At 33.8% G+C, this 18,949-nt stretch overlaps 1 protein-coding gene and 1 long non-coding RNA gene across 4 annotated transcripts in view; both read left to right on the top strand.

Moving 5' to 3' along the window:
* Positions 1-10,653: 10,653 nt before the first annotated feature.
* LOC126877110 (venom serine protease Bi-VSP-like) overlaps positions 10,654-18,949 on the top strand; it is a 119,837-nt gene continuing 111,541 nt past the window's right edge. The window contains exons 1-5 of one of the 3 annotated variants that reach the window (XM_050639941.1): positions 10,661-11,428; positions 12,846-13,043; positions 13,212-13,307; positions 13,379-13,533; positions 13,862-14,020. In XM_050639941.1, the coding sequence (XP_050495898.1) occupies positions 11,326-11,428; positions 12,846-13,043; positions 13,212-13,307; positions 13,379-13,533; positions 13,862-14,017 (708 nt within the window). In that variant the 5' untranslated portion in view covers positions 10,661-11,325 and the 3' untranslated portion in view covers positions 14,018-14,020. Of the gene's footprint in view, positions 11,429-12,722; positions 12,775-12,845; positions 13,044-13,211; positions 13,308-13,378; positions 13,534-13,861; positions 14,021-18,949 lie in introns of those variants that run through there. The other 2 variants (XM_050639944.1, XM_050639942.1) reach the window with 2 other exon arrangements.
* On the top strand, positions 15,222-15,949 carry LOC126877119 (uncharacterized). The gene is made up of 3 exons (XR_007694763.1): positions 15,222-15,358; positions 15,571-15,666; positions 15,743-15,949. It is a non-coding gene; the product is annotated as an uncharacterized LOC126877119 (long non-coding RNA).

Here is an 18,949-nt window from a genome sequence, read left to right as displayed (position 1 = left end):
CCGGAGACCATTGTCACTAGTGTCGCGGACGTCTCACCGCCGTGGTAGATTGTCAAACCTGTGTTATTCATACCTGTGTCAATAAATCGTATCTTCGTTACACCGCAACGATGGCTACCTTCAATGAAGACTCCTCAAACACCGACAACCCTATCCCCAATGTCATTCCGACATATATATCCACCGAAAATGCGCTCTTGTAGACAAACGCTCGATTCGCGTCATAGCTTTTAAAGCTTGTCGCATCTCAATCCGTTGGAAAAAGTTTTTCCTGTAGCATATTTTATTTTTACGAACCAACAAGGTCTTTGTTTATTTCCTTCTGCTTTTGCTCCAATTTCCCCATTGTTTTTTCAAGGATAGTATTTCAGAGCCACTAGTCAAGTTTATTGTAACAATAAACGTACGTTTCGGAAACATTTTGTGCTGTGAAACAGAATACACTAAAGTTTGAAGGTCACATCGATTTTCGAAAGTTTATAAATGGAGGTGTATGACAGTATCACCAGCTGTTGCTGTCCAAGTAACTCCAACATCGAAATACTACAACGATTCCAATCGAAAACGCTAAGAGCCTTAATAGACGCACCTTGGTATGTTACCAACGAAACCATCCATCGCGACCTCAAGATACCTACAGTCAAAGAGGAAATAGCAAAATATAGCGACAGATATAGCAAAAGAGTCAACAAACACCGAAACCCCCTAATCACTGGACTACTCGATACGACGGACCAGATTCGATTTCTTTTTACTACAGACATGCAAAAAATTTCGTCTTGTCTTACTTCCTCAACAACTTTTAGATCTGATAGAAAAAAGAAACATACGAAGTAATAAGTAATGCTTACTAATAAATTCAACAAATACAGAGGAAGATGGCTAAATCGATAAATTAACGAGACTAAAAATTAATTACATCATGGATCTCTCGCTTTTAATTTTAAGCTGTAAATTACCGATATCGGTGACTGCCATATTCTCTTGAGTTTCCAAATCGTAAAGAATCTTTCCCCAGGGATTGGTCAACTGTGTATGTCCCCATGCGACGTAACTTGCTTAAGGAACACGAGCCGGTGATATGCAGGCAACGTATAATTGATTATCATTCGCTCTGAAACGCTGAAGTAATGACCAGTGCAGTGGTCCAGTGGTCATATTGAATGCCGCTGGATATATCAGCATTTGGCAACCTAACCCAGAGAAGCAGGAAATATGAAGCCACCGAATACCAATTAACTTCGTAGTTGCACGGTTCACATTCCATCATTTCTGAATATGCGAGGACAGTCCTCTTATTGTGCTTTTAATTCTTTTATTTGTTTCATTTTCAGCAAATATACTGGTTTTTTAAATTAAGCTTCTTTTTATACAGAGTTACAGATTATATTAATTTTATATAGAATATATTTAAGAAAGATATTTAATTTTTTGCTAGTTAAGTATTGATCGATTAAGTTACTGTACCTTTGTTCCGATAAATGCGTGCCATTTCCTCGAATCTAATATCATAGCAAATGCCAATACCTATTTTGCAGCCCTTCACATCGAACGTCGTTAGGGAGTTACCAGGACTGAGTGAATCACTCTCTCGAAAAGTAATCTTATTAGGAATGTCGATGTCGAATAGATGTACCTAATAACATAAAAATGTAGTCGCTAATTCTATTGCTGCAACTTTTGTAATTTAATATCAAAGTTACCAACTCCTAAACTTTAATTATTTTTTATTTAATAACTGACAGCGTTTTTATCACTTTCTTTTATTAAAAAATCCTATCATTTAATAATGTTTAAAAAGGAGAAAAAATAAGTATAATAATATTTTAAGTATGTGAAAAATTTATACAACACAAACACATTACAACAAAAATGGGCGTTTCCCGTATCATAACGTATTTTATAAACCGTAAATTATAGAATTGGTTATAGTATACGTATGTACATATGTATATTCCTAAATTATTCCTAGATAGAGTCACTTTCTTCACCCCAATATTTTCAAATTCAAAGCCATAAAGGAATATATTACTTACCTTTCGGTGTTTTGCTATCAAAGTTCCATCGGGACCCCAAATAGTACAGGTATTGTACAATTTAGCGCCCTCTATTTCAGGCATCGTACCACCAACTACATAGATGTTGTTTTCTTTAGCTGCGTTCGATGAAGCAACGCTCGTTTCACCATCAGGAATACTCTCGGCGTATTTTGGAAAGTACTCTGCATTGCAATATTTCAATTAATGAAGAATAACTGTCTTTTGTTCCAACCATAAATTAAATTGAAATGTTTGTCAGTTTTTTATTTTTTAAATTATTAAAATAACTAAGTTTTATATTTCGACTTAATTAAATATGCAATTACTTAGCTAATAGTATATATAATAAATTGTTTCTACAGGTTCAAAATGAAAAATGAATATTTAGAAATATTTAATTACGACAATGCTATTTGTGTTAGCATCAGTGGCTTGTTACTCAACGACTTTGCTAGTACTTTTTGAAACATAAAGTTAGTTTTCAATTAACACTTATACTAGAGGCGGAATTATAAATGCAAAATAATTGATAATACTAATTTATAAGTACCTAATTATTAGTATCTTAAAAAATATATTTATACAAAAATCACGATAATCATGAAAATGGGGAAATCCTATATTCTCGAATCAATTCACAATTTATTTTGTATATTAATTAGATTCCGCGCTCATCAGTACGTACTCACTGGCGACATCGAGAAAATGTATCGGCAATTCCTCGTACGACCAGAGGATCGGAAATATCAAAGGATATTATGGCGCAGCGCGAGTGGAGAAACAGAAACATATGAGCTTAACACCGTAATACTCTTATCATAGAAATAGAAGCAGTCCTCAATTCATATAGATATACATGTATATGTGACGAAATATACTAAAGCAATATTGACCCTTTGTCGCTGAAAGTATCAAACTACAAAACTTCCTTTCAAATTTTCAGAATAAGGAAATCAGGATCATGATAAATAATTGGAACATAATTAAAAATAATATATCTTCTCTATAAGATAATGAATACATTGGTTCATTTAATTTTTATGGATATTCAAACGCTTCTGTGAAATAAAACGTCAAGATTATAGAGTATAAAATTCATAGCTATGAAATAACTAAAACTCTGATGTATTATTAAAAATATACGTTAGGTTGTATGTAGTGATACATACAAAGATTACATGTACAAACCCATAATTAACACAATGCTACCGCAACCATTCTGCAATCTACCTTGCCCAAAACACTCTTCCAGTCACCTCCAAACTCTTCAATTCTCTCCACCTAACCACCCACAAACCATTCACAAACATGCAATTCCCGACAAAAGAAGAACTTATCGTCAGTTGTCCTTAACATCTCGTTCATTCATTTGGTCCCTATCCCCCTATTTCCTCCCACTGCGATGATCGCACTACATTTTTCCACGTCTCTATTCTATTCTCTGGATGATCTGAATTCTCGAGCAGTCGAGTGACGATTGATCTGTACAATTGATCGATTTCTTTTTACTACAGACATGCAAAAAATTTCGTCTTGGAAAGCGATGTTGCGAGTTCGAATGCCTGGACCATCTGAAGAACGTTACCGGAACTGGTAAAGTTTATGTCGTTGATGATAATAATTCCTCCACGACTCAGCAACAAAAGCTACTCTGGGTGATGAGCTTAATGGTGCTGTTGCGGCTAGTTTAATTTTTCAACAGGGATCCAGATGGCGCCGTTGACGAAATTCTTTCACTATAAACGTCAACGATCAACATCAGCCATCAGGGAACGAAGAAGGTACGCTGTAACGTGTCTGAGTAATTATACCTCGAGGAGTACATACAGTTATGTAATGAAGATTCGTATGTGAGTGTTTGTTTTCTTATTTCTTTTCCCTTTGTTTCATTTGAATGGATTTTTGTACTCAAAGAGCGAGGTAAGATTACGTCAGATACGTTTTTACATATGCTAAAAAAATGGAAAATGATGATGATGAATCAATGACACGTAGAAAATAATAATCTATTGTATTGCTGTTATCTAATGGTGTTGTAGTTGACTGTATGGTGGATGTATCTAATGGTGCTGTAGTTGACTGTATGTTGTTCAATATTGCTATGAAGCTCTTCTGATTTATTGTCACTTATACGAAGGATGGAAGTATACGAAATTGATAAAATTATTAATAATATTTACGAAGAGAAAGTAAACTGTTGGATATATGACAAAATAATTCTATTTTAAATAAGAGACTGGTCAGCGTGGTTATTTAGTTTACAAAATCAAACGAATTTAATGAATGTAATGGTAAGGAAGTAACTATAAGTGGCTGTTAAACTATTTTTATGCTTGAAAAGTAATTCGCAAAGTAATGTAAAGCAGTACTACTGAGTTGTACATAACCTCTTTCAGAATTTGTTCTTAACCTCTTGCTTCATAGCTTCCTTAATTATACTCTTCAAACTTATTGACTACTTCGATGTTGTTACGAACAGAAACTGATAAAATATTAATCTTAAATATAGATTGAAATGAAAGCTTGTCACGTAAATATATCTGTGTGTGTGTGTGTGTGTGTGTGTGTGTGTGTGTGTGTGTGTGTGTGTGTGTGTGTGTGTGTGTGTGTGTGTGTGTGTGTGTGTGTGTGTGTGTGTGTGTGTGTGTGTGTGTGTGTGTGTGTGTGTGTGTGTGTGTGTGTGTGTGTGTGTGTGTGTGTGTGTGTGTGTGTGTGTGTGTGTGTGTGTGTGTGTGTGTGTGTGTGTGTGTGTGTGTGTGTGTGTGTGTGTGTGTGTGTGTGTGTGTGTGTGTGTGTGTGTGTGTGTGTGTGTGTGTGTGTGTGTGTGTGTGTGTGTGTGTGTGTGTGTGTGTGTGTGTGTGTGTGTGTGTGTGTGTGTGTGTGTGTGTGTGTGTGTGTGTGTGTGTGTGTGTGTGTGTGTGTGTGTGTGTGTGTGTGTGTGTGTGTGTGTGTGTGTGTGTGTGTGTGTGTGTGTGTGTGTGTGTGTGTGTGTGTGTGTGTGTGTGTGTGTGTGTGTGTGTGTGTGTGTGTGTGTGTGTGTGTGTGTGTGTGTGTGTGTGTGTGTGTGTGTGTGTGTGTGTGTGTGTGTACTGCTTACTCAAACTATGGATCACATAACCTATACAAAAAAAAAAAAAAAAAATTATTGTACACTATAAAGCAAGAGGTTAAATCTTTAATCTGTTAAGAATTAAATTTTTTATTGTAACTGCGAAAATTATAAAAGTACCAAGCGAAGCAAGTACGGAATATAGGGATATAGGAAGCGATGGGGAACAGCAAGTAACTCCAACATCGAAATACTACAACGATTCCAATCGAAAACGCTAAGAGCCTTAATAGACGCACCTTGGTATGTTACCAACGAAACCATCCATCGCGACCTCAAGATACCTACAGTCAAAGAGGAAATAGCAAAATATAGCGACAGATATAGCAAAAGAGTCAAGAAACACCGAAACCCCCTAATCACTGGACTACTCGATACGACGGACCAGATTCGCAGGCTGAAGAGGCACTACCCGCTAGACCTAAACGTTAGATTCATTTAATTATCCAAATTAAGCTAATGCACTTACTTATAATACTTATAAATTATACCTATCTATAATAAGTATTAACTTATTGTAAATAAACAGCCATGTCACTGCGCCACGCCAGAAAAATTACTGAAAATTCTCAACGCGAGAATTGATTGTAATTCCAACAAATAAATAAAAAAAAAAAAAAAAGCTGTTGCTGTCCCCAAGCGCCAAAATACGTTCTGACTACTATTTTATGTATCTCACAGAAGTATGTCTTCATTCATCATCTCCCATGCCATCCACCAACGTGTTCTTAACATGTTATCTCCTAGTAAAATATTGATATTGAGTCAGATATCCAACTGAATAATCTTTTCGGTGTCTACTATAAGACATTTAAAACCAAGGCTCGTACACACGTGTGCTTATACGTCAGATGTAATACTTAACACGAAACCTGCTTATATTAATATTAAATTTATGCATAGTAGGATGTTCGACCTTTGTAAAAATGAAATTATAATACATACAGTTTCACCGTGGAAAAGTGAATCTTTCTAGCATGTCCACGCAAATGCAGCGGAGGGGAGGACTGTGCATGCACCAAACAACTTTACGTTCGTAATTTTTCACACAAATGTACAACTGTAGGGAAATAATTATCTCTGATTTTTCGGATGTTAGGAATCGACAATATCGCATAACGGAATGCTGTGTTCTACGTATTCTATTTTTGTTACGAAAGTGGTACAAACGAAGTCCACGTAAGAATAGTACAACAAAATCGGTTGAGGTTAGGTTATCGTGCAGATATCGCGGCTTTTGCATTGGAAATCACGCAACTGCCAGTCTCGTCGTTCCTTGTAAACGAAAGAAAGGTATTGTAATCGGTCGGAATTAACATAAAACTCGTCGCATGCGACCATATGGCCTGAATGTTGAATAAACGAGAGTAGAGCGCGAGCTATGTGATTCTAACCGTTTAGGCGGAAACTAATGATTGTAACCCGAGCCGAGATATATGCCAATATTACTTTGCTCGACAAAGCGTATAAGATGAGGAGAGAATCGCGATAAGGTAGAACAAGAGACAGATATTCTCTACGTAAAGCAAGTCTGTCAACTAGATTGAAATCCTATAGCTATAACTACAGTGAATCCATATTCTGGCGAATTGTCTTTTCACAAATGAAGCTTCTGAAGAACGGAATTGATACAATAACTACTGTTCATTCATAACTACTGTTGTAAGAATCTATATATTTGTCTATCTATATCTATATATATCGATCTATATATATTTGTCAGAATGTCATTTTATCAAAAAACCCATCCTCTGTAATCATAGTTTAACGAAGCATAATTAATAGAAGAGGTAGAGCGTTAAGTGGAGATGATTTAATCACAGTTAAGTAGATAAATCTCTATATTAGTCTCTTTAATTAAAATGTCCTACGTTTTATTTGCGTCATTTTTTTTCTTCATCCAATTTAAAATGTTTAAATAACAATAGCCTATACAATATAATTTTATGTAAAAAAATTGATTATACCATGTTTATTACAGATATTTAACATTTTTGTGTACATACAAAATTTAGATTATACCTCGCTTGAGAACAAAAATTCTATTTGTTTTCCTAACATGTACTAATAATTATTGATCAAACTAGAAAAAGCTGGAGGAGATTACTTAGGAAGATTACTTAGCATCTTATATTCCTGGCAAGAGAAAATGAAAAATTCGTTTCTTCTCTTTGCTTCCCTGTTCCTTCTTTCCTCCTTTTTCCCTTTTTACATCGCGTTGTTTTACATCGCAATTTACATTTATTTGTAAAGTTTGAATCTTCTCGATATTGAAGATGTTGAAGCTGCAAGTATGTATTTCATTTTAATCCATTCGAGACCGAGATTTAATTGTAAGACGATACCTAGGTGTCGCTACGATTTGAATGTTTAGTTAGAATGATTCTGTGTTTTACTCTCTCCAGGGTATCCTTTTCATACTTTGATTTTAAATCGATGACAATCTTAAATAGTATGCCTCATATTTTTAAAATATAAAATTATATACTATGTTATTCTATAATGTATTATGTACAGTCATATATATATATATATATATATAATAATTCTATATTGAAAAAAATATGAAATTAACATGATATATACATTACTACATAAGTTATATATAAAATATGTATACTATACCCTTGCCTACTGACTGATATGAATTTCTTTCGGTCTCGAATGCGTTAAAAGAGAGCGCAAAGAAGGCGAAATTACTTATTGTAATTAGTAAAACGACCTGAGAGGCAGACAGATACAAGAAAGAAGGAATATTATATTAGCGGCATTATCATGTTTTTGCTCTCTTTAAGTCTTTCATCGAGACAGACAATCTACAGGTATTAATCGACCAATTTCTCCAAGCTGATAACTTCGAATTGATGTTTATATATAAGAAGTGTTATGTGTTAATCTGTCTAAATGTTTAAAAGGTGTTATAAATTAAATGTTGTTAAACGATACGTAATTGCCTTTTGATCGTAAATTTTACTATCAAGGGGTCTTTTATGTATGCGTAATCATTGTGAATTATAACAATTTATGTGATCGATATTAAAGGTGTTTAAAAGCATGTAGTTTTTTTCTATATTACTATTCTCCTATATTATTATCCTATATTATTATAGCATTCCTATATTATTATAATATCCAATTACATGTTGATACACAAGATATACAGATTATTATTTATAACGTTTTGGTTTTCTTAATTGAGTCATTCATTTAGTACAAATGATAAGAAATTAGTAATAATTCACAAAAAAAGGATATCGTAGTAGAAATATTATAAAAAAACATTTTCTGTTTTAGTGTAGAGTTACTCCTTCTTACAGACAGTGTCGTACAAATCTGTACGTCTCTGAGAAAATGTAGGTATCTGAGCCCTTACTTCCTCAACAACTTTTAGATCTGATAGAAAAAAGAAACATACGAAGTAATAAGTAATGCTTACTAATAAATTCAACAAATACAGAGGAAGATGGCTAAATCGATAAATTAACGAGACTAAAAATTAATTACATCATGGATCTCTCGCTTTTAATTTTAAGCTGTAAATTACCGATATCGGTGACTGCCATATTCTCTTGAGTTTCCAAATCGTAAAGAATCTTTCCCCAGGGATTGGTCAACTGTGTATGTCCCCATGCGACGTAACTTGCTTAAGGAACACGAGCCGGTGATATGCAGGCAACGTATAATTGATTATCATTCGCTCTGAAACGCTGAAGTAATGACCAGTGCAGTGGTCCAGTGGTCATATTGAATGCCGCTGGATATATCAGCATTTGGCAACCTAACCCAGAGAAGCAGGAAATATGAAGCCACCGAATACCAATTAACTTCGTAGTTGCACGGTTCACATTCCATCATTTCTGAATATGCGAGGACAGTCCTCTTATTGTGCTTTTAATTCTTTTATTTGTTTCATTTTCAGCAAATATACTGGTTTTTTAAATTAAGCTTCTTTTTATACAGAGTTACAGATTATATTAATTTTATATAGAATATATTTAAGAAAGATATTTAATTTTTTGCTAGTTAAGTATTGATCGATTAAGTTACTGTACCTTTGTTCCGATAAATGCGTGCCATTTCCTCGAATCTAATATCATAGCAAATGCCAATACCTATTTTGCAGCCCTTCACATCGAACGTCGTTAGGGAGTTACCAGGACTGAGTGAATCACTCTCTCGAAAAGTAATCTTATTAGGAATGTCGATGTCGAATAGATGTACCTAATAACATAAAAATGTAGTCGCTAATTCTATTGCTGCAACTTTTGTAATTTAATATCAAAGTTACCAACTCCTAAACTTTAATTATTTTTTATTTAATAACTGACAGCGTTTTTATCACTTTCTTTTATTAAAAAATCCTATCATTTAATAATGTTTAAAAAGGAGAAAAAATAAGTATAATAATATTTTAAGTATGTGAAAAATTTATACAACACAAACACATTACAACAAAAATGGGCGTTTCCCGTATCATAACGTATTTTATAAACCGTAAATTATAGAATTGGTTATAGTATACGTATGTACATATGTATATTCCTAAATTATTCCTAGATAGAGTCACTTTCTTCGCCCCAATATTTTCAAATTCAAAGCCATAAAGGAATATATTACTTACCTTTCGGTGTTTTGCTATCAAAGTTCCATCGGGACCCCAAATAGTACAGGTATTGTACAATTTATCGCCCCCTATTTCAGGCATCGTACCACCAACTACATAGATGTTGTTTTCTTTAGCTGCGTTCGATGAAGCAACGCTCGTTTCACCATCAGGAATACTCTCGGCGTATTTTGGAAAGTACTCTGCATTGCAATATTTCAATTAATGAAAAATAACTGTCTTTTGTTCCAACCATAAATTAAATTGAAATGTTTGTCAGTTTTTTATTTTTTAAATTATTAAAATAACTAAGTTTTATATTTCGACTTAATTAAATATGCAATTACTTAGCTAATAGTATATATAATAAATTGTTTCTACAGGTTCAAAATGAAAAATGAATATTTAGAAATATTTAATTACGACAATGCTATTTGTGTTAGCATCAGTGGCTTGTTACTCAACGACTTTGCTAGTACTTTTTCAAACATAAAGTTAGTTTTCAATTAACACTTATACTAGAGGCGGAATTATAAATGCAAAATAATTGATAATACTAATTTATAAGTACCTAATTATTAGTATCTTAAAAAATATATTTATACAAAAATCACGATAATCATGAAAATGGGGAAATCCTATATTCTCGAATCAATTCACAATTTATTTTGCATATTAATTAGATTCCGCGCTCATCAGTACGTACTCACTGGCGACATCGAGAAAATGTATCGGCAATTCCTCGTACGACCAGAGGATCGGAAATATCAAAGGATATTATGGCGCAGCGCGAGTGGAGAAACAGAAACATATGAGCTTAACACCGTAATACTCTTATCATAGAAATAGAAGCAGTCCTCAATTCCCGCCCTCTAACTTCTATCTCCACCGATCCAAATGATCTCCTAGCCCTCACTCCCGGACATTTCCTCATTGGCGATTCATTAATGTGCTTACGTGATCGAGATTTCAGAGACATTCCATCGAACCGACTCTCCAAATGGCAGCATATCCAACAGCTTAAACAACATTTTTGGAACCGCTGGCATAAGGAGTATTTGAACGAGCTAACCAACCGCAATAAATGGAGCAAGGGTGGACACAGCATCCAAAAGGGCACAATCGTCATCCTCAGAGAGGACAACGTTCCCTCCATGCATTGGCCTCTGGGCCGAGTTATCAAGGTTCAACCAGGCGCCGATGGTGTCATCCGGACAGCTACAGTTCAGACGGCAAAGAGCATTTTGGATCGGGGCGTCAAAAGGCTTGTCCCACTGCCAATTCAACCCGATCTCGAGAAACCCGAACAACTAGCCACCGAGACGAAATAAGATGGGAACTTCAACCACACCTCGCTAGTTTGATCGGTACCCTCTCAACGGGGGGAGAATGTTACGCCATGCGGCTTACAATAGGTCATATTCTTAACTATCGATCGCGGCACTATAATGTCGCAGACGGATCGTCGCGTCTGCCCGGCAAACAAACATTGTAGTGGCAAGCGCATGGTTCATTAAGCAGGGCGACTTCCAGAAACGTCGACTCGTGGCCCGTATTTTACCTCGCGTAAAAGAATGTGGCGTGATCCGAACGTAGTGGGGGTCGCCTTCCAGAAAAAACGAAAAAAATCGAAAGGCGTTCAGAACTTTTCGAGATGTCGAACCGTCAACACATGTGGTATGTCGCGCATTACTTATCAACCAAAACGCAGTTACATTTTTTTTGTTCCATTTATATCTTTCTAGTTAATAAGTTGTTGAAATAAACATTAATTTATTTGTGTTAATTCTGTGGAATTTCGTTGAACTACCCTTATTATCATAATCGAAATAAGGGGATCGATCAGTTCGTGGCGTCGATTATTTAATCGTAACGGGAACTTACAACTCTCGTTGACGTGCTATCTCGCGATCGCGTCTCTCCGCGAACGGTCGAAACAAAATGATTCACTAAAAACTGTCCTGAATTCCTAAGAATTTATTTACCGCAAAACTGACAAAGTGTTTATTTAAAACATGAGGTTGAAGGTAGTCCTTTTCTTTCATTTCATTCATTTTCATTTTCTTTCTTAAGTATGGCTAACACAATATCTAATCAATTAAAATTTTATATTTTCACGTGAAAAGTTTCTTTAGATAATTATTATCAACATGATGACTAACTCTTACGGATTAATACGTGTCTGTAGGGCAATCCGGTGGACTTGATCGGCCTTTTACTTCGAAAGTTGAGTAATCGGTGTCGCTTTCTTACGCATCTTTGAACTGTATAAATGTTTTAAAATTGTTTGATCCAGAATGTACCACACCGGACAATCAAGAAGGCAGGTGCCTTGACTACAGAAAATGTAAACCTCTGCAAGAAATATGGCAGATACAGTACCGTACAGCCACCGATTTTTATAGACGATCAGTGTGCAGATACCAGGGCAATGTTACGATCGTTTGCTGTCCGAACGATCCAAACAAAGAGAAGAGAGAAATTTTAATAAAAACTGTGTATAAGTATAAGGCTTTGCGACCACCATACTGTGGTTTTAGCAACGTCTCTCATACCAGGGTGGTCGATGGTAAACCAGCTGAACTTGGTACGTTTTATGTCTTTCTTTCCGATTAATAATAAGCCATTTACTGCAAAGAATGAACTTTAAAGGCATTAAACAGCACATCAATGTACATTTCAATTAGACTAAATAATAATGCTATGATTTTATCGGTAGTAACTTTACTTATTAACTTGAATTATTTCTTTCTTTTACTTCATGTTAGGAAGAGTATCTTTTTGCTTGAAATAAAAAATTGATATAGGAGTAATAATATGGATAGAGATCAAAAACTGTTAGGGCAGAAATTACACGTTTGAACTTTATAGTTCAGTATAGTTCAAATAGAAATTATATAGAATTATTTAATAATTTGTATTCCACTGGAATAAAAATTTAATTTCTGTCTTTATCAAATCTCTATTTCAGAGTATTTGTACGTATGTACTTATCGTCTGCTGTATGATCGAATATCGAATAGGTAATAATCGTTGTTACCCGTTATGTGAGAACAAATTATGTATATTCACAACTATGACTATTGCATTTTAGGCGCTTGGCCATGGATCGCTGCATTAGGTTTTCGTAATCCCCGAAACCCAGACAAACCACTATGGAAGTGCGGAGGTTCCCTGATATCGGCTAGGCATGTTTTGACCGCAGCACATTGTGCACATATGGATGGAATAGAAAACATACACAATCATAATATTGCCATTCTTAGATTGGTGGAGGAGGTGCCATTTTCGAGTAAGTCCTCAAATATATATATATATATATGCTATTGAGTATTACTGAAGTATCATATCCTGAAATTTCTTACTGTACACATATATTGTGTCATAAAGCGTGTATAATTCTTTCTCATACTTTTGGTCATTCGTTTCCTGCATTTTCATTTATTTTTTTATTTTTCAGGGTACGTATATCCCATTTGTACGAAAGAGCCCCTACGAAAGATCAACTTCGTCGGCTATAACCCCCTTGTTGCTGGATGGGGAGCATTAAGATATAGTAAGTGATATCAATTTTATAATAAAATTAAATAGTTCCAGTCTTAAATATCTTTCTTATTTTCTTCGTAGGACGACCACGACGTAATGCATTAATGGAAGTACAAATGCCAGTGATTAAGAACGCCGAATGCAAAATAGCTTATTCCAAATTTCCTAATGCACCTGATATCACTGATGGTATAATATGCGCCGAACATGCTCAGGGTGGAGAGGATTCTTGTACGGTAATTAAGTTACAGAGTTACTACAAACTATACGGTATCTGAAGACACGTCGATTCGAATTAACATCAAATCGACGTCTTAAACATTAAAAATAATAGATAAACACAATTTAATAGTTTTGCCCACTTCTCACACCTCGTTATGGTATTTAATCTAATTTCCTTCTAATCTTAGTTTTGCTCAAAATACATATAACATGTACGTTATAAATTGGAGTATTTCAATACACAAATCAATAGAAGATTATTACTGTATATAAGTATAATTTCAATACAATTCGATCGATATATTTCAGTATCTTTGATTAAAAATTTAACGATCCTTTCAGGCTGACCGCGGCGGACCACTGCTGATACAACATGAATTAACCTCGTATTTAATAGGTATTGTGTCTTATGCTTATAAGTGCGGCACAGCTGGGTATCCCAGCGTTTACACTAGGGTCACATCGTACCTTGACTTCATTCTCCAAGCGATGCAATAATATGATATTACTGTTCCATAAATATCATTGTGTAAAAAACGTAAAGTTGGATTTTCTTATTGTGTTTTCGTATTTTATAAACCGTAAATTATAGAATTGGTTATAGTATACGTATGTACATATGTATATTCCTAAATTATTCCTAGATAGAGTCACTTTCTTCACCCCAATATTTTCAAATTCAAAGCCATAAAGGAATATATTACTTACCTTTCGGTGTTTTGCTATCAAAGTTCCATCGGGACCCCAAATAGTACAGGTATTGTACAATTTAGCGCCCTCTATTTCAGGCATCGTACCACCAACTACATAGATGTTGTTTTCTTGTACGTACAAAATTTTCCGGCTAATCTAAAACACTTCATAAGATAGAGAGCTTCTGGAAATTCGGACACAGAGAGTGCATAAAATACAAGATAAGTCTCGTGTCTTTCAAAATTATTTTTTATTCGCTAAAAACGTCCTGTGTACTCATGCAATCACATGCAACCTCGAAACTTCACTTATTTTTTATCACTTTCCAATTCAATACACAGTTTCAGCATTTTTGACTATATGTAAGAGAAATTTCCATTCAGCCAAAGGTGTACTTACAGATTATAGATTCCTATACGACTCTCAGTAAAAATTTATCCGCACTCCAGATAGTTAAAACTTCTGTCGACCGTATTGATCCATCTGCACTCTTCGTATGACGTCAATATCTGTTCAGTGCTGCTGCGCAGGTTTCTTTGTGTTACGTCAATTCGTTTGTGACCGTTGCGCGAGTAATGGCGCTTTGCAATGGTGATTTGCAGGAAAACAGTGCAGGATGCTGTGATTCGTTTCTTGTGGTCGGAGGTTATGTTTGATGCCTATATTTATCAAAGATTTAATGCACATTATGGAGAAAGTGTTTTGTCACGAAGTGTGTTTGAATGGGCACAAAAGTTCAAAGAAGATCGCACGAGTGTTATGAAAAAACAGCTGGACGCCCGTCCACATCCACGATGACAACATTGAACGTGCTCATGAACTTATGCTCTATGGAATAGACGAGTGACACTGGATAATGTGGCAAATCATTTGCAAATCAGCCACGGCTCTGCTTATGCAATAGTGCACGACAGATTTGGATTTTAAAAAGTTTGTGCGAGATGGATGCCGAAAAAGCTGATGAAAAGGTGAAGACGACGATGCATTCGTGGTTCGCAGCTCAGCCCAAAACATTTTTTAATGAGAAAATACAAAGGTCCTTCGGCAAATGGACAAAGTGTATACAGAAATCGAGTGATTATGTCAAAAAATGATGTATGTCTTTTTTGACAATTGCTTAAAATAAATTCTACACCGACAGAGCGGGTAACTTTTTACTCACCCTCGTAAGACACTTAAATTTCCAATCTATTATGATGAATAAAAGAGCTTATACTATTAAATCTAATTGTATTTTGTTGCATGAGAGTACACGTGTATGTGATGTACATTACCTTTATATCCCCTTGAACGCTTCAATATTGCGCATATATACTATATTTTGTACAGCTTCTATAAAATTTCGTATGTTTGTTTAGGCTGTTAATCTAGAGGCTGGAGTACAAAGAAGTGGCACAATGATGTGGGCTGATGACATTTATAATTATCAAGGAATCACCCCTACATTCGCTCAGGTATATATCGTTGACTATAACGTATTTAACATATATGATTGTTAGAATATTAATAATTAATTTTTAATTCTATCAGAATTTTAATGAAACTGTCCCTTGGGAAGGAAGAACTGATACCTTGATATCACGGTTTGTACATCCTATATATACGACAAATTTTAGAACATTATATAACGAAGAACCAGATCGTCGTGGCCATGTGATGTGAATAAAAGGACTTGAATTTGATGATATTTTTATAATGTTAGATAACATAACTAAGTATCTTCACAGTAAGATAGGATGACATGGTTTACATGATCTTAATGTTGTTCACTCGAGTGATGATATTATAAGGAAAAGCGTAATATCACAGGTAGGATGATTCATAATTTAGAACTACTAACTCATGTATGTATTAAAAATTAAAGAAATATATTAAATTTTATAGGATATTTATGTTTAGTAACCAGTAATTCAGAGATTGGTATTCATGGTTACTATAACGAGGCTGTAGAAACGCACCCTTTCTTCTTTGCAAATGGTCCTGTATTTATGTCTAAGCCGAAACTGGAACCTCTGAATAATTTAGATTTATTCTTGTTATTTTCTAAAATACTTATCTACAGTATACCATAAGGAATGATACCGTATCGCACCTAATCAAGTGCCTTAAGAAACATCAACAGGATATCACAGTAAGTAATCCCTTATCGACAGATATGTAAGTAAAAGTTATGTGTCATTGTTATACACAATTATGTGTTAGTGTTATACACAGTTATTTATCATTTTCTATTAATTCAGTTGTAGCCACTACAATATCTATGACACTGGTAGTAATTATAAGAACAATAATGATGTTCTATAAGAGGAAATGATGATTAGGAACAAAAACTTACAGGTAAGTCAAAGTATATGTTATTTGCCATTTGAAAAGAAAGTTACTAACTTGGAATTTTTTGATAAATAATAATTGTGCAAAATATATTGGATTTCAAATTTGTCAAAAATTGATATTTAAGAAGCATTGTAATAATATAACATTAATATTTTGATTTTTCAGAAGATATCATGCGGTGGATGGATAATATGCAAAAAATATTAAGCAGTATATGAATTTTCCTATTGCGTAGAGATAACAAAATGAATTTTAAAAAATGTCGACACGGTAATAAGAAATAGCATCATGACAAAGAATATATAAAGACAGTTTCATTTTTTATAAATAAAAATTTGTTGTTCCAGATTTTGAAATACAGTGAAACGTTTAATTAGTATCTTAATATCTTTAAATAATTATTATTTTAGAATCAATTGTAATTGTATCATACGTACTTTTGAATTCGTGCAAGAACATATGTAATTTTGAAGTAGTTATTATTAGGAAACTGTTAGACGCGAACAGTATGCGAAAAGTTAGTATGCAGTGTAATAATTATCAATCAAAACACAAGAATTAAATTCTTGAGGAAAAAATTTCCGGAATTTCTTATTTACATGATTATAGAGAAATCCATAATAAAAAGGAGCTGCTTTCTAATACTTCGCTTCCTTGTAATGCCTACGTTAACAATAACGAGGTTCGACTTTTTGTTTTTAGAGGGATACTGGAAAATTTGAAAGTACAGTACCATTGGGAAGAAAATCACGATATTGAAAACGATATTTGCAAGTAAATTTCCAAAAAATCTGTTTTCAAATTTTCGCTTTCTATTTCACATTAAAAGAAAGGGAGGGCTGCCTTCTTTTTCTGCAAGACAAAACAAACATTCTGAATCTCGTATCAATGAATGATGTCAATAAGTTATTTTTCTTTTCAGATTGAACAATATTCCAGATTTATTCATAATTTCATACTACGCGAAGAATAGACTTTCATAGGTATATAAAGGAAATATTAAGTATAGGAAAACTCTTTTTCGTTGTAGGTGACATATGCTTCACGGTTGAACACATGTATTTTTGAACACATATAAATGAAAAAGTACTCTTATGGAGAAAAAGAATTGATACCTTCGATTGACATTAGATAATGTATATAAACTTATGAACAATCACTATCACTATCAGTTTGTATTTTAGGTGCACACGCAGATTTGTTGGAGTTCTTATAAAATGTACTTCCTGTACGAACGTTTTATTCTTCCAAATTTTACGATACTATGTCTCATATGATAACTATATGGATTAAACGTAATATAAATGATCCGAAAATAGACTCGAACGACATTAATTGTCTTTCTATTTATACCAATATCGAAAATACAAGTAAAGCTGGAGCAATAGTATGCAAGAATGGACTATTTATTATTTTAAACCAAATCATAGCATATTCAGAATGCACAGTATTATCATGAAATGTAAATGAATCAGTTGTAAACGAACGATTTTACTGTAAAATCGTTGCCGCCTTTTTTTCATCTGAAATATAGCAGCAATGAGTACATTCTTTTAATATATAATAAAACGAGATATCTTTATAAAGTTACATATGTCATCACTGGTAACTGTTATCTCGTATGACGCCAAATATACCGTTAGTATGGAATGATATTTTTATGAAGATATACTTTAATGATAGATTTTATGAATGAAACGTTATATAAGAAAAATTATCTCTTGTTATTCTATGAAGTGTAGTAGCTAATGAAGATTAATTTTACGAAGTATTAGAGCAAAAGAGAATTAAAAAATTAAAAAGATCTAAATAAGATTGTTCGTGTGGCTTAATTATCTCAATTCTGGTACACCACTTGTTACATTCTAACTAATTAGCGCTAAACAATAACTTGCAAATATTAAAGATATTAACACCTAAAGGTTTTCAGGAAATTTTATAATATTTGATTATTGTATATCTAGTCATTGATTGATAAAATTTCTTGTATAAGCATAGATCGAGGTTGACGTCATACGCAGATTGCATATCATTGACAGGTATCGTTTTAATTTATTTTATGGCTAGAATCGTTTGAATATTATACGAATAATTATTTCCATTCGAACGATTAATAAATCACGTACCTATAAAAGATATATTACGAAAAAGAGGTGACGAAACAAAAAAATATTGGAAATTCCGTTGTCATTAGATCAATTACTTTTGCAATGATTTTTATTTCCATGTAATTACATATGAAATGGCTAATTCATTAACATCTCCTCGAATCGAATATAATTCGTTACACTTCACAACGATTCAAATAATGGACGGGAAATATATAATAACTTTCCTGTCCTTGCGTTAAAATAGTACTGTACAAATCAGATGATACAACCTAACCCCAACCTAACCCCAAAA

This window comes from Bombus huntii, unplaced genomic scaffold (assembly GCF_024542735.1).
Source record: "Bombus huntii isolate Logan2020A unplaced genomic scaffold, iyBomHunt1.1 ctg00000122.1, whole genome shotgun sequence".
NCBI lineage: Eukaryota > Metazoa > Arthropoda > Insecta > Hymenoptera > Apidae > Bombus > Bombus huntii.
Note: the sequence above shows the minus strand (reverse complement) of the source record. Positions and strands in the feature narration are given on the sequence as shown.